General features: G+C 36.6%; 1 protein-coding gene across 1 annotated transcript in view; it reads right to left on the bottom strand.

Annotated features, from left to right (window-relative positions):
* Positions 1-15,094, bottom strand: part of FSIP2 (fibrous sheath interacting protein 2) — a 106,656-nt gene that overhangs the window by 55,825 nt on the left and 35,737 nt on the right. Inside the window, exons 14-15 of the mRNA XM_035007578.1 lie at positions 4,464-4,521; positions 214-250 (exon numbers count right to left, since the gene is read on the bottom strand). Coding sequence (XP_034863469.1) covers positions 214-250; positions 4,464-4,521 — 95 coding nt within the window. The remainder of the gene's footprint in view (positions 1-213; positions 251-4,463; positions 4,522-15,094) is intronic.

A 15,094-nucleotide genomic window follows, 5' to 3' on the forward strand; every position in this document is an offset into this window, starting at 1 on the left:
CCTGAAGGGCCAGCATTATTTTTGATAAGAACTTTAGATCACTGCAAAATTTAAGAATTAACTGAAAGTAAACTTTAAAGAAAAAAAAGTCAAAGAGATAGACTAATATCGATAGATGATTACTCATTATTTGATTCACGGTTTTTTTCTACTATGATACATTAGAAAGTACCATAAAAATGTTACTTTATCAATGGATTTTATGATACATACTTTCTCTTGCAAGCAATTTTGTAGGAGGTTCTGTTCTCTGTAAAGTCAAGAAAGGTTGAGCATTTAGTTATTACCTAGGGTCAAGAATTTATATAACTTTTTCCAAAATTTCTAATCATTGAATCATCTGTTTCTTTTCTTTATATCTGAGAGTTTTTCTACAGAAATTCAAAAGGAAGAATAAACTTTATTTTTTGTCCAACCCCCCCCCCCCCCCCCCAATTTATCCTGCTCCTTTGATACTCACATACTTTATTGCTTGGAAGAACAGAATTGTAGCTGCTGCATAAAAAATATGTCTATCTGAAAAGTCCAATTCTGAGCCACCTTTGTCAAGCCTGCTTTGTGGTTCTCTGGGGGAGGACACAGAATTGGAGGGAGAGGGTGGGCTAGTCCTTTCTGTCTGCTAAAAGGTACCATGAGGCAAAGTATTTGACCAGAGCTTTCTGATAATCATTTACTTACCCTTTTAAATCCCATGGTCCCACCTACACTTTCACCAAACAGCAGGAAGGGAATATGTGCATGATATTCAGTAACTATGGGTTAAAATAATAGGTTCCTAGCCATATGCAATACTAATTTAGATGGAGACCTTTTCTTCATATGAAGATATTCTATCATGTGTTCTAATTAGAATTATTTATCGGGGCGCCTGGGTGGCTCAGTCATTAAGCGTCTGCCTTCGGCTTAGGTCATGATCCCAGAGTCCTGGGATCGAGCCCCACATCAGGCTCCCTGCTCCGCGGGAGGCCTGCTTCTCCCTCTCCCACTCCCCCTGCTTGTGTTCCCTCTCTGGCTGTCTTTCTCTCTGTCAAATAAATAAAACCTTAAAAAAAAAAAAGAATTATTTATCAACACACACTAAGGGGAAATCGGAGGGGTAGACGAACCATGAGAGACGATGGACTCTGAAAAACAAACAGGGTTCTAGAGGGGAGGGGGGTGGGAGGATGGGTTAGCCTGGTGGTGGGTATTGAGGAGGGCACATTCTGCATGGAGCACTGGGTGTTATGCACAATGAATCATGGAACACTTCATCTAAAACTAATGATGTAATGTATGGGGATTAACATAAGAATAAAAAACAAAACAAAACATAGTTTCTAAATTGTAACAAATAAAAGAAAATAATGAGAATTATAGAAAAAACAAATAGTTAATAAAGTCAGATCAAAGACCATATTGTGATACTTTCATAAATTTCAACATGGGCTCTTTATAATCAGATATATGATACTCTCATATATTTCAATCCTCTTCCTACTTTCTTAAAAGAAAATTGACATTCCTTTTTCATTTTTGTAGGCCTGTGATATACATTATAACATTCAGTTTTTCCCCTTTAAAGTCTAAAATTCAATCACGAGAAACAGCAAGACTGAGAATTACATCCTAAATCTTGGCAGAAAAACAAAACAAAACAAAACAAAACAACAAGCAAAAAAACCCCATCTTCACTCGTTTCAGCTCAGAAATTAGGCTTGGTAGTAACAACCCATATTTAGATTAGAACCTTTATTTTTTCAGGATCTGGTTTCTCAGGTCAACCTAAGCATAATTTTCTTCTTTTAGACATTCTGCAATCTAACTCTCCCAGATTCATTTTTTCTATTCTCTTCACATTATACTGTAGGTACCAAATGGAACTCAAGGAGCCCAACCTATTGACTGATAACTGTCCGCAATAGGCTCTCTGCCCCAAGGCATGCATATAGATCCAAAGAGCAAAGACTTAATAAAATTGACCAAATAACAGAAAGCTTTAATGAAGACCACTTTCAACAGTTGTAATAACCATAAAAGTATGATATCAGTGAAAAAGGCAGAGTAAGGAGCTCTGAAAACTTACTCTTCCATAAAAGCAATGGGAAAACTGGCAAAAAAAATTTCTTTTATAATTTTATAATAAATGCTTTTATAGCCATTTTTTTTTTAGTTTTCTGAACTCTGAAAATTAACCAAAGGCTTTCAGCATTCCAGAGAATGTTTATTCAAGAAAAATGATTGATCTAGGTAAAAACAGTGAGCCTTGTGGGGTTTTAACTTGCCCTATTTCTATCCCCTTTCTCCAGCTCCATGGTATCCTTGAAAAGCAACACCTTTCAATCACAGGGGCATGGCTTTGTTCATTGTGGTATCTGCCTAACATTTAGCATTATGTTTTGAACATAGAAGTTTCTTAATAAATGTTTGATAAATAAATTCCCACTTAAAGTCTTTTGGATCTAGGCCTAATCTCTAATACAAAATGAAGCCTTTGTGCAGGTCACTAATATGGGCTTCTAGAACTGATTCCTGGTTTCTTGCCTTCAATTTTTCTTATATATTTCTATTAGAGTTGTCTATGACTCTCCAAACCATCAGAATGCCAAACCATCAGAATGCCACCCATTAAATAAACTACAAATAAACTACAAATTCCTGACCACAGTCTGCACAGCTGCAGACTTACTACCTTCTTCACTTTGTTACTCCTTATGTCTTCCATCCAATAATATGAACTTACTCATTATCTAAGTGCAGGACATAATTATTGCAACTCTGTTTACCCCCACTGCTATGGTATTTGATTTGTCTTCATTCTCTTGTTCCTGAATTTCCATGTCTATTTTATAAACTTTCTGTATGCCTTTTGTATTAACATTAGAAAAAAATAGAACTAAACAATAGAAGAAAGAGAGGGAAGATGAGGTGGACAGTATATCAGATGTGATGATTCTATCATAAAGTCTTATGAAATCTGGAGTTAAATTAGAACATGAGGAATGGGATATGTGTATGATGGGAAGAATCAGACTGGAAAGTATTGTTAGTTGTGTTTTATTTGTACTCTGACCTGAGGTTAGAATGGGTACATGAAACTAAAAGTATTTTATTCCCGTCAGTTTGGGAGGGACTGGTGAAGAAGCTCCAGGCCATGCCTAGAGTTAATCATCTTAGCTGAGCTAAGATTTTTAATGAAAGAGTACCCAAAATATTTGCTATGAAACATTCAAATGATTCTGTGGTTCTGTAATCTTGGGTGGGAGAAAATGAAGAGGCAGGAATTAAGACTTTATTATGAGCGTCTTCTAACCTATTTAATGAAGAGGCAAGTATTTATATTTCCAATAAATAAAAATGTATTTATTCAACAAGTAAAATAAAAATAGTATTATTTACACATGATCATCATTCCTCCACTTTGTACTTTAAACTGAACTCATCAGTTTTCTTCCTTCTGCATCTATTATAGTGCTACATATCCTATGAACTCTCAGTAAGTCAGTTAAATTGACAGCCATCAGTCCTAAAAGAAGATACTTCCTCCAAGGAAGTTTGATCTGAATATTTTGATACCCTTTACCACCATACATCTCTTAACTTTGACCTACCATTTTCATAGGGATTTGTGGTTTCTAAAGTATATCGTGGACATTTGGTTTTTTCCCCCTAGAGTTGAGAAAATCATACATAACCACCAACAGAATAGGTGGCCATTGAGGTTTGAGGAATGAAAAATCCCTCAGGCCCCCCAAATTTCTTCTTCAGAGACTTGCAATTTCCATCCTCAGAGGTTATTATTTGAGGTTATACTGCAAATACCCGTTAGGAGAATAATTGATTAAGTCATCAATATTTGCAGTAAACTAACTTACCATCCTTGGGAAGCCAATAATCTCAAAAGGCCTAAGAAATGGTAAATGTGGGGCGCCTGGGTGGCTCAGTCGTTAAGCGTCTGCCTTCGGCTCAGGTCATGATCCCAGGGTCCTGGGATCGAGCCCCGCATTGGGCTCCCTGCTCGGTGGGAAGCCTGCTTCTCCCTCTCCCACTCCCCCTGCCTGTGTTCCCTCTCTCGCTGTGTCTCTCTCTGTCAAATAAATAAATAAAATCTTAAAAAAAAAAAAAAGAAATGGTAAATGTTTCAAAGGTGATAAAAGCAAAGGAACAAGGTCCAGATGCTGGAAAACTCTTGAAGAGGACGGATTATGGTAGGATATACTTGAACATGGTTGAAGACTCTGAAGTGAAGGGGGAAGTGTAGAACCACAGTGGGGATAAGGAAACAGGGAAGGAAGAGGAAAAACATTCCCTTTGTCTGCTTTACAATTTAAGCTTAGTGCTGAGAGTTTGCAAAAGACAGAAGTTTCACTAAATCCAAGTGGAACTACTAGAGGATTCCATGTAATCATTTGCTTTTGAATAGCACTCATGTAATTATTAAAATATTAATTTATATTTACACATTAATTTTCTTAGATACTTACGTATTTGAGAAAGCACGAGAAGGGAAAGTACCCTGGGCTGTGGCATGAATCTGAGGTCCTATTTATTAGAAAAGGAAAATTGTAATTAGTTTGTATTCTTCCCCAGCAATTTGTGAAATGGAAATTAATATTCTTTAGTAGATCTTTATTCTTTGGTACTATCTTGTTTAAAGGCCTCCAGAGATTCTCCACAATGAAGCCCAAATTCCTTAGGAAGGCATAAAATATACCATACAATCTGACGTTCTCACTTACCTCTGCAGTGTCTACTCTGGCTAGTCTCTATCTATTCATATATAATCTATGGTCTGTAGACACAGAATGATATAATTTGCTAAATATATCATGTTTTCCATGTCTCTGGGCCTTTGTTTTTGCCATTTCCTTTGTCTGGAGCACCCTATGCCTTCTTTTTAACTTCTCATCTTTTAGGCTTCACTCAGTTTGTATTAATTCCACTAGAAAGCCTTGCCTAAGTAAATAAATATCCTTCTTTAGTGCCCCTGAAGCATTCTACACATGTTTCTATTACAAAACTCATTATGTTATATCATAATTAAATGTTTACTTTTCTGTCTTCCTGACTATGAAATAAATTTACCACTATATCTTCAGCACTTAACACACAGTAAGTATTCAGTAACATTTGTTTGTTGAATCCATTATTTAATTAATATGTTCCTCAACATTTATTCATTGATTTGTCTGCCATTAATCTCCTACTTGAATATTATCTAACTTGCTTTGTATATAATCCAGCAAGATTCTATTGCTGAATTTTGGTAAATATTCAGGATTGAAGTGATATAGGAAGTCTTTCTGCAGTACATCTTACATCTCTACAGGCATACTGAATTGGTGTATGTCAATTATGCAAAAACACAAATGAATAAAAGTTTTAGACAAAAAGATTGTCCTAATTTCAGAAAGTAGTATTAGTAATTAGAACTAGTTCAAAGTTAAGTTTAGATGGTAACTCTTGTTTCTTCCAGCAAATGAGTAACCAATAGGTACTAACGATGTGTATAAAATGTCTTACTTAAATCCTGTGAACCATTTTGAGTTTGTTTTTATAGATACGTTTTTGTGTATGTTCAGTTTGGTAGAAGTAACTGGAATTAAGAGTGCACAGATCTGAGAAATTAAGTGTGAAAATAATACTATTTTAAAAGCAAAGTAAAAAAAAAAAAGCTTTTCTGTTGCCATTAATATGCTGGAGTAGATATCTAAAAAAATTGCCTAGAATTCTATATAAATAATTTAAACTACCCTCTTAAAAGCAGCTAAGCTTTCAAACACATTAAGAGAAATCTTTGAGAGTAAAAAATTTGTAATAACACAAATCTAGAGTGGTAAGCAAGTTTTGAAGCTGATGCTTGCTCTGTGAGCATTGGCAATACCTACAAACAAAATTGGGAATCAAAACTAAGTAAGAGCCTCTAAAAATATACTAGATGCCAAAGAGCTACACCCTTGGTTGAAGGGTTGTCTAAAAACAAAAACAAAAACAAAAAAACTCATGCCTCAGAGGTAGCAGCACAAATAAACTATGTCTTGGCTACAGCTGTGGATAGAAGAATAAGAGGAAAAAAATAAAAATCTCTTTTAAGAGATAATCTGTGATTATGAATTCCAATATGACTTTGAGGTTCAAATCTATATGGTCATAAAACTCCAAGTGAGAAATTAATTTAAAATGAACCTTGTTTATACCTCTTCCAGATGCCTAGCAGAAGCATATGGAAATTTTTTAAACTGCTTTATAGAGGTATAATTGGTACTCAAAGAACTGTACATATTTAATGTGTTGAATTTGAGTTTCTATAGAGCAACACACACTATCCAAATATAGAATTCCCAATGATACATTTCTGTCAAAAATGAGCTTACATATAACAATAATGCCCCCTACACACACACACACACACACACACACACAGACAAATATGAAGAAACAAATCCCGTGACTATTAGCAGGAAAAAAAAAGCATTAGAATTAGACATCACTATTTCAGATATTTGAATTACCAGATAGAGAATATTTAAAAAGTGTATCTTATATGTATAAATATATAAAGAAGGGATTGGAAAACATAGGAATGGAACAAGAACTTATCAAAAAAGTCCAGTCAAATTTGAAAAATAACTATTCAGAAATTATATATATATGCATATATATATATATAATGTTTGTTTAATCAGAGAAATTTCAAAATGCATTGAATTGATAAGATAGTAAATTAGATAAACTGAAGAAAGAATTGGTCATTTGGAGGACAAATTTGAAGAAATTAACCAGAATGCAGCACAGAGAAATGGAAAATATGATAGTTGTTAAAGGATGTAGAAGAAAAAAAGGAGGTCTAAATATACATAACTGGAGTTTTAGAAGAAAATAATAAAGAAAGTGGGGAGAGGCAATACAGGAGAGGAAAAATAGCTGAAACTTGTCCAGAACTGTTCACCATAATAATACTAAAGAAAAATAAAAGAAAGACCTTAAAAGCAGACTGAGGTGTGTGTGGGGAGGGGAGGGGGAGAATCACTTATGCAGGAATTATTAAATAGAGAAAAAGTAGAACATTTAAGTAAAACAATATCTTTACAGTGCTAAGAAAAAATAGCTGTCCTTAAGGACTTGTATACCCAGCCATAATTATATCCTAGAACATGGTAAAATAGAGTTTTATCAAACAGAATCTGAGGATTTACTCCCCAAATTCATTTACTAATGACATTTCTAAAGAATGGATTTACTTTAGGAAGAATGAAGGTGATTCTAGAAAGTATGAAATGCAAAAGGGAATGGTGAACAAAAAAAATACTGGTAAACATGGACAAATATAACCAAAACCTGACTGTATAAAAATCAGAATTTTAATTTAGCTGGTAAAAAAATCAAAACTAAACTATTGGTTAAATATGATATGAAATAGTTATTTAGAAGTTAATTATTTTAACTTTGACTTTTACTTTAAGCACACATGCAAAATTCAAAGGTAATTGTCAAAAGGAATATACATAGCATACAGTTTCTAAAACAGCAGAGAGAAAAATGGATTAAAAATAAGCTTAGGAGAGGCAAGATGGCAGAGGAGTAGGGGGCCCTATTTCAACCAGTCCCCTGAAATTAGCTGGATATCTACCAAACCATTCTGAACACCCAAGAAATCAGCCTGAGATGTAAGAATATATATCTGGATCTCTACAAGCAGAAAATCTCTGGCAGTTGTGAGGTATGAAGGGCATAGCCATGATTCTGCAGGCAGGTATCAGAAAATAAACAGAAGGGGGAGGGAGCCGCCATAAGCTGGCGCTGGGAAGGTGATATAACACCAGAGAACAAAAGCGTCCCCAGCGGGGGACCGGGCACAGACTCACAGACCGGTAGTGGCAGGGAAAGGACTTTAGTGCAGCCCCCAGACAGGATCCAGGAGCTGTGGGTGCATGCATGAACTGAGGCAGCTCCTGGTTTTAGAAGCACAAAGGGCAGAGACACACCAGGCCCTGTGATCTACCTCTGAGAGAGTTGCTGTGGGGCGCACCACAAGGGAGGCTGCAGTTTTTAGCAGTGCAGACAGAAATGGAGGTTCTGTGTCCTGGAGGGCTCAGTGAAGAGCAGAATACAATTTCTCCGCTCTGGGTCATAGGTTTGGGTATGGTGATTTTTGCTTTGACTCTTGGAAGAGACAGAAGAGACTCATAAAGCTGCAAAAGCTCAAAAAACTGGTTTCCACTGAGCACCCCCCCCCCCAACAGGGGCAGGGCAACTCTGCCCAAGCAGGGTTGCATGAAACAGCACGGCAGGTCCCTCCCCCAGAAGAAGACAGGGTGGAAGAACAAGAGGATGACAGCACTAGGGTCCCTATAAAATGGGTGCATCTTGCTTTGGTTGTGGTTAATACTTTGGGCTCTTTACATTCCCTCAACCACTCATCAACAGAACAACTAAGAGTGTGAACCCCCAACAAAGAAAAGAATCAGAGACTATGGCCTCTGCCACAGACCTAATGGATATGGATATAAGCAAGATGTCAGAGACAGACTTCAGAGTAGCAATTATGAAGTCGATATCTAGGCTTGAGAAAAATATTAGTGACAATATAGAATCTTTAAAGGCAGAAATGAGATCTAATCAGGCTGAACTTAAAAATACATGAATGAGATGCAGTCTAAACTGGATACTCTGACAGCCACGGTAAAAGATGCTGAAGAATGAATTGATGAGCTAGAAGATAAGATGATAGAAAAGAAGGAAGCCAGGAGGCCTGGGATAAACTCCTGAAAGCTGAAGAGATCAGCCTGAGAGAGATTAATGACACCATGAAACGTTCCAATGTCAGAATTATTGGGATCCCTGAGGGAGTGGAGAGAGAGAGAGGACTAGATGATATATTTGAGCAAATCATAGCTGAGAACTTCCCTAATCTGGGGAATGAAACAAGCATTTGCATCCATGAGGCAGAGAGGATCCTTCCCAAGATCAATGAGAAGGATCAATTCCCCAACATATAATAGTAAAACTCACAAATCTTAGAACCAAGGAAGCAATCCTGAAAGGAGTTAGGGGGAAGAGATTTCTTATGTACAGAGGGAAGGACATCAGAATAACATACGACCTGTCCAAAGAGAACTGGCAAGCCAGAAAGGGCTGGCAAGACATATTCAGGGTACTAAATGAGAATAACATGCAGCCAAGAATACTTTATCCAGCAAGGCTGTCATTCAGAATGGATGGAGAGACAAGGAGTTTCCAGGACAGGCAGAAACTGAAAGAATATGTGACCACTAAGCTGGCCCTGCAAGAAATATTAAAGGGGATTCTATAAAAGGAGAAAGTGATATAGAATAGAAATTTACAGAGACAATTTATAGAAATAGGGACTTCACAGGCAATAGGATGGCACTAAAATCATATCTTTCAATAGTCACTCTCAACATGAACAGTTTAAATGCTCCCATGAAACAGCACAAGGGTGCAGATTGGATAAAAAGACATGACCCATCCATATGCTGTCTACAAGAGACTCATTTTGAACCTAAAGATACATCCAGACAGAAAGTGAGGGGATGGAGAATCATTCTTCATGCCAATGGACCTCAAAGAAAGCCAGGGTAGCAATTCTCATAATAGACAAATTAGATTTTAAGCTAAAGATTGTATTAAGAGATACAGAGGGACATTATATCATTCTTAAAGGGTATATCCAACAAGAAGATCTAACAATTATAAATATCTAAGCCCCCAACATGGGAGGAGCCAACTACATAAGCCAACTGTTAACCAAAATAAAGAAACATATTGATAATAATACAGTAATTGTAGGAGACCTCAATACTCCACTCTCAGCAACAGACAGATCATCTAAGCAGAAAATCAACAAAGAAACAAGAGCTTTGAATGACACATTGGACCAGATGGACTTCATAGATACATACAGAACATTCCACACTAAAGCAACAGAATACTCATTCTTCTCAAAATGCACACAGAACTTTCTCCAGAATAGACGACATACTGCATCACAAGTCAGGTCTTAACTGATACCAAAAGACTGAGAGTATGCGCTGCTTATTTTCAGACCACAGTGCTTTGAAAGTGGAACTCAATCACAAGAAAAAAATTTGGAAGGAATTCAAACATATGGAAGCTAAAGACCATCCTGCTAAAGAAATGTTTGGGTCAACCAGGAAATTGAAGAAGAACTTAAACAACTCATGGAAACCAATGAGAACAAAAACACATTAGTCCAAAACCTATGAGATACTGCAAATGTGGTCCTAAGGGGGAAATAAATAGCCATCCAGCCTCACTCAAAAAAGTAGAAAAATCCCAAACACACAAGCTAACTTTACACCTAAAGGAACTGGAGAAAGAACAGCAAATAAAACCTAAACCAAGCAGGAGAAGATAAATAATAAGGATTAAAGCAAAGATCAATGAAATAGAAACCGTAAAAACAGTAGAGCAGATCAACGAAACTAGAAGCTGGTTCTTTGAAAGGATTAATAAGATCGATACTTCTGGCCAGACTTATCCAAAAGAAAAGAGAAAGGACCCAAATTAATAAAATTATGAATGAAAGGGGAGAGATCATGATTAACACCAAGGAAACAGAAACAATTATTAGAAATTATTATTAGCAACTATATGCCGATAAATTAAGCAACCTGGAAGAAATGGATGCCTTCCTGGAAACTTATAAACTACCAAAACAGAAACAGGAAGAAATTGACAATCTGACTTGACCAATAACCAGTCACGAAATCGTAGCAATAATCAAAAACCTCCCAAAAAACAAGAGTCCAGGGCCAGATGGATTCCCAGGGGAATTCTACCAAACATTTAAAGAAGAAATATTACCTATTCTTCTGAAGCTATTTCAAAAAATAGAAACAGAAGGAAAACTTCCAAACTTGTTCTATGAGGCCAGCATTACCTTGATCCCAAAACTAGGCAAAGACCCCATCAAAAAGAAGAATTACAGACCAATATCCCTGATGAATATGGATGCCAAAATATTTGACAAGATCCTCGCCAACAGGATCCAACAGTACATTAAAAGGATTATCCATCACGACCAGGAAGGATTTATTCCTGGGATGCAAGCGTGGTTCATCATTTGCAAATCAATCAATGTGATAGAACACATTAATAAAAGAAAAGACAAGAACCATATGATCCTCTCAATTGATGCAGAAAAAGCATTTGACAAAATTCCTTTCCAGATTAAAACTCTTCAGAGTGTAGGTATATAGGGAACATTCCTCAATTTCATAAAATCCATCTATAAAAAACCCACAGTGAATATTATTCTCAATGGGGAAAAGCTGAGAGCTTTTCCCTTAAGATCGGGAACATGACAGGGATGCCCACTCTCACCACTATTGTTCAACGTAGTACTAGAAGTGCTAGCAACAGCAATCAGACAACAGTAAGAAATAAAAGGAATTCAAATTGGCAAAGAAGAAGTCAAACTCTCTCTCTTCGCAGATGAGATGATACTTTATGTGGAAAACACAAAAGACTCCACCCCCAAATTACTAGAACTCATACAGCAATGCAGTAATGTGGCAGGATACAAAATCAATGCACAGAAATCAGTTGCTTTTCTATACATTAACAATGTAACTGTAGAAAGAGAAATTAGGGGATTGATTGCATTTACAATAGCACCAAAAACCATAAGATACCTTGGAATAAACCTAACCAAGACGTAAAGAATCTATACTCTAGGAACTACAGAACACTCATGAAAGAAATTGAAGAAGACACAAAAAGATGGAAAAGTATTCCATGCTCATGGATCAGAAGAATAAACATTGTTAAAATGTGTATGCTGACCAGAGCAATCTACACTTTCAAACGCCTCCCTATTAAAATACCACTGGCATTTTTCAAAGAGCTGGAAAAAACAATCCTAAAATTTGTATGTAACCAGAAAAGACCCCAAATGGCCAAGGAAATGTTGAAAAAGAAAAACAAAGCTGGGGGCATCACATTGCCTGATTTCAAGCTATATTACAAAGCCGTGATCACTAAGACAGCATGGTACTGGCACAAAAACAGACACATAGACCAATGGAACAAAATGGAGAGCCCAGATATGGACCCTCAACTCTATGGTCAACTAATCTTTGACAAAGCGGGAAAAAATATTGAATGGAAAAAAGACAGTCTCTTCAATAAATGGTGCTGGGAAAATTGGACAGCTATATACAGAAGAATGAAATTTGACCATTCTCTTACACCATACACAAAGATATACTCAAAATGGATGAAAGACCTCAATGTGAGACAGGAATTCATCAAAATCCTAGAGGAGAACATAGGCAGTAACCTCTTCAACATCAGCCACAGCAACTTCTTTCAAGACACGTCTCCAAAGGCTAGTGAAGCAAAAGTAAAAATGAACTTTTGGGACTTCATCAAGATAAAAAGCTTCTGCACAGCAAAAAAACAGTCAACGAAACTAAGAGGCACCCCACGGACTGGGAGAAGATATTTGCAAAAGACACTACAGACAAAAGGCTAATGTCCAAGATCTATAAAGAACTTCTCAAACTCAACACCCAAAAAACAAATAATCAAGTAAAAAACTGGGCAGAAGACATGAACAGACACTTCTCAAAAGAAGACATACAAATGGCTAATAGACACATGAAAAAATGTTCATCATCATTAGCCATCAGGGAAATTCAAATCAAAACCACATTGAGGGGGTGCCTGGGTGGCTCAGTTGTTAAGCGTCTGCCTTCAGCTCAGGTCATGATCCCAGGGTCCTGGGATTGAGCCCCACATCGGGCTTCCTGCTCAGGGGGAAGCCTGCTTCTCCCTCTCCCACTCCCCCTGCTTGTGTTCCTTCTCTCACTGTATCTCTCTCTGTCAAATAAATAAAATCTTAAAAAAAAGAAACAAACAAACACATTGAGATAACACCTTATACTAGTTAGAATGGTAAAAAATTAACAAGGCAGGAAACAACAAATGTTGGAGAGGTTGTGGAGAAAGGGAAACCCTCTTACACTATTGATGGGAATGTAAGGTGGTACAGCCACTTTGGAAAACGGTATGGAGGTTCCTTAAGATGTTAAAAATAGAGCTACCCTATGGCCAGCAATTGCACTACTGGGTATTTACCCCAAAGATACAGATGTAGTGAAAAGAAGGGGCACATGCACCCCGATGTTCATAGCAGCAATGTCCACAATAGCCAAACTGCAGAAGGAGCCGAGAGGCCCTTCAACAGATGAATGGATAAAGAAGATGTGGTTCATATATACAATGGAATATTACTTAGCCATCAGAAAGGATGAATACCCACCATTTGCATCGACATGGTGGAACTGGAGGGGATTATGCTAAGTGAAATAACTCAAGCAGAGAAAGACAATTATCATACTGTTTCACTCATATGGGGAACATAAGGAATAGCATGGAGAAGGAAGGGAAAACTGAAGGAGGGGGAATCATAGGGGGAGACGAACCATGAGAGACTATGGGCTCCGGGAAACAATCTGAGGGTTCCAGAGGGGAGGGTGGTGGGAGGATAGGGTAGCCCAGTGATGGGTATTAAGGAAGTCACATGTTGAACATTAGGTGTTATATGCAAATAATGAATCATGGAACACTACATCAAAAAGTAATGATGTACTATATGGTGACTTACATAATAAAAAAATAAGCTTAATACTCTAAAAGAAATCAAGAAAGGAGAAATTGAAGGGAAATATAAAAAAGCAGAACAAAGTAAGAGCACCAATAAGGCATTAGAAATATTCCAAGGTTTTAATTAACATAAGTGTAAATGCCTTAAATTCAATTAGTAGTCAAATTCCTAGACTCAATAAAAATAAAACAAGATAATGCAGGTGTAGAGTGCTTACAAAAGCCACATCTATACATAAAAAGATACTAAGACACAAAGCTGATATAGCCATATTATTGTCGGACCTACTAAATTTGAGACAAAAAGCATCACTTATGATAAAGATCCATACATAATAATAAAAAACTCAATTTTACAACCGAAACTAATATTACACTGTATGTTAACTAACTGAAATTTAAATAAAAAAAAAAAGCCCTCAATTCACCAGGATAGTCCTGGATGTGCCGAGTAACCCAGACCAAGAATTAAAAAGTAAAAATGGACAGAACTATATGGAGGAGTTGATAACTAATCATTCCCAATGATTTTTAGAACAGAGTAAATAAAAGTATATAGAATATTTGAACTACACAATTCAACATCTTGATTGAATGGAAATATTTAGAACATGGCACCACCAAATTGATAATATTTATTATTTTCAACCACACAGAACATGTACAAAATTAATCATGTGTGCTAAGCCAATAGGGCAATTTTGCAGATATTTCAAAAATCTGGTATCATAAAGGCCATGCTGTCAGTCCACAAAGCAATTAAATTGGAAATCAATAACAAAAAGGAAACTAGAAATCCAATATGCTTGAAATTTTAAAACTAATCTCTAAATACAAAGTAACACAAAATTGGAATTTAGAGACTATGGGCTCCGGGAAACAATCTGAGGGTTCCAGAGGGGAGGGAATTTAGATAGGATTTTAAAAAAATGAAAATAGGGGCGCCTGGGTGGCTCAGTCGTTAAGCATCTGCCTTCGGCCCAGGTCGTGATCCCAGAGTCATGGGATCGAGCCCCGCATCGGGCTCCCTGCTCTGTGGGAAGCCTGCTTCTCCCTCTCCTTCTCCCCCTGCTTGTGCTCTCTCTCTCTCTTGTTGTGTCTCTCTCTGTCAAATAAATAAATAAAATCTTAAAAAAAAAATAAAAATAAAAAAATAAAAAAATAAAAATATTACACATTGTTTTACAGTACATTTCAAAATCTCTTACATATCACCAATTAAGTGCCACACACTATTCTAAGCACTTTTACAAATATTAACTTATTGAATTGCCATAGGAATCATATGAATGATGTACTATTACTGTTCATGTAACAGCACTCAAACGAGTCTTAAAGGTTAACTTGCTTCAAGTTAACACACTCCTTGCTTACTGACCTAAGGTTCTTGATCTGTAACAGAACTAATTTACTTCCTTTGAGATCTGCAGACCACTGGCCTTGGGGAATGAAGGACCAGAAC

Source organism: Mirounga leonina, unplaced genomic scaffold (assembly GCF_011800145.1).
Source record: "Mirounga leonina isolate KUSES-001 unplaced genomic scaffold, KU_Mleo_1.0 Mir_151, whole genome shotgun sequence".
NCBI classification, from domain to species: domain Eukaryota; kingdom Metazoa; phylum Chordata; class Mammalia; order Carnivora; family Phocidae; genus Mirounga; species Mirounga leonina.